The sequence below is a fragment of the Verticillium alfalfae genome, genomic scaffold, assembly GCF_000150825.1.
Source record: "Verticillium alfalfae VaMs.102 supercont1.17 genomic scaffold, whole genome shotgun sequence".
NCBI lineage: Eukaryota > Fungi > Ascomycota > Sordariomycetes > Glomerellales > Plectosphaerellaceae > Verticillium > Verticillium alfalfae.
Window position 1 is genome coordinate 44,614 of NW_003315022.1, and position 2,113 is coordinate 46,726.

General features: G+C 58.7%; 1 protein-coding gene across 1 annotated transcript; it reads left to right on the plus strand.

Annotated features, from left to right (window-relative positions):
• Nucleotides 1-726: 726 nt before the first annotated feature.
• Nucleotides 727-1,953, plus strand: VDBG_09856 (conserved hypothetical protein; the record flags this gene model as incomplete). The annotated part of the gene is made up of 3 exons (XM_002999770.1): nt 727-800; nt 857-1,227; nt 1,343-1,953. The coding sequence occupies 3 exons, from the start codon at nt 727-729 to the stop codon at nt 1,951-1,953; spliced, it is 1,056 nt and encodes a 351-aa protein (XP_002999816.1).
• Nucleotides 1,954-2,113: the final 160 nt, after the last annotated feature.

Sequence of the window (2,113 nt, forward strand, 5' to 3'; positions counted from 1 at the left end):
TCGGGGAGTTTGTGACCCCCCCCCCATTGTAAGTCTACCCCAAATGCTTGGAGGGGGGGGAAAAGGACATCTCCCGACACGTAAAAATCCTAGTCCTTGCCAGTGAAATCTTGCTGCAGGGAGGTCGGCTGGGCGTCTCTCCCCCCACAAAAAAACCTCATTGAGGGGGGGGGGGAGAGAACATAAATTGATGTCACTTCTCACGGAGTGCCCCCCCAAAATCTGCGGCGGAGAGAGGCGGCCCGCATCTCCACGTATAGTCCGCATATGTCCGTATAGTCCGCCTATGACCCAACGACGCTGTGAACTGTGTCTTTGCGTGATATTTCGCTTGCCGAAGACCCAAAATGAAGACCCAAAACGGCAAAAGCTTGGGCGTGCACCCAGGCAGGCTTCTTGCTGTCACTCTTGCGTGGGAGAGTCCTTGCTTTGGCCCATGGTTGCTTATACAGATACAGCCATGTCCAGTCTTTGCCTTTGATGAACGCCTCGTAACCAGAAGGAAACGATGCGGAAGACGGCCTATTGCTGTGGGCAGATCCTGAGGAGTGCTGCCCTCTCCTGATGTAAATGTCTGGTTCAAAGGTCGTACTTAAGATCGATCCCGGCCATATTTAGTTCCCCCTTCGCCATGACAGTTCAGCTACCTCTTTTATCGTCAGGGTTCGTTCATCTCGACTTCACATCCCTCTAGTCTGATCACAACTCAAGCCGCAAGTCGAAACAATGACTGGCTCGTGGGACTTCCTCGCCAATGCCCCTGATCTCCGCGGCAGGGTCGCTCTCGTCACGGGGGGGAAGTAGGTCGAACTTCCAACCATCGCCACGAGCCATCTCTGACCAGTCCGCCAAACAGTTCTGGCATCGGCTACGACACCATCAGGCTGTTCGCCCTGCGCGGCGCCAAACTCTACATGGCCTCTCGTACCAGGCCGAAGGCCCGCCAAGCCATGTCCGAAATGTACGACCGACACCCGGAGATCAAGCCGGGCCAGTTGGCCTGGGTCAGCCTGGATCTCAGTGATCTCAAGACCGTTGTCGCAGCCGCCGACCACGTCAAGGCAAACGAGACGAGGCTGGACATCATCAGTGTGCATACTCCTGGCTCTCAGCCCAACACATCTTCCCGTAGCCCCGGTGCTGACATAGGTCTGCAGTCAACAACGCGTGCGGCACCACGGGCTTGGATCGCCCGGTCTCGGGCTGAGAGCCCAATCTGGCCGTCAAGTAAGTGTCTCCTGCTGGCCTGTCACTTGACCTCCTGATGGCGAGACCTGACATCCCAGCTACATCGGCCACTTCGCCCTGAACAATCTTCTGCTCCCCCTCCTCAAATCGACAGCGCGTCTGCCAGATGCCGACGTCCGCATCGTCATCGTCTCGTCAAACGTGCAATCGGACTTCATCCCCGCGAGCTACGTGCCAAACTTCACCGGCCCGGATGCCCTCGAGAGCCCAGTGCCGTACTACCCCTGGGCCCACCGCTGGCTGTTCCCCATCTTCATCCGCATCGATATGTTCGCCTACGCCGTCTCCAAGCTCGCCACAGCGCTCTACGCCCGAGATCTGCAGCGCCGCCTCGACGAAGCGTACGGCGACGATTGTCCTGCATCATCATCACCCATACTCGTCATGGCTGTTACGCCTGGCATGATCCGCACGCCGGCCATGGCGAGTGTCTTCCAGCCCTGGCTCACGGGGCTGATGCAGCGCCTCGCCGTGACGCCGGCGGAGGGCGCGAGAAACTCCCTCTTTGCGACCACGGCCCTCGACGTGAGGAGCAAGCCCGGGGTGTTCGCCGGCCGGTTCATGCTCCCCGTGGGCAGGGTCGCTCTGCTGCAGCGCGGCGCTTCGACAGATCCGACGATTGGCGATGGACTATGGGAGAACACGGAGCGAGGGGTCAATGCGTATCTCCAAGAGCATGGACTAGGCGAGCTGCTGGCTTGGTAAAGATAGATGGGGGTTGGCGAACGATCAGAAACAGATTTGGGTGCTCATGACCAGCACATTGTGCGATGCACGGTTGAGTCGCAGCTGGGGGCTCAAGGTGCTGTCATGTTTGACGCGCGTGGCGCGGGGCAATCGATTCGTCTTCGATCTACGGTCATGA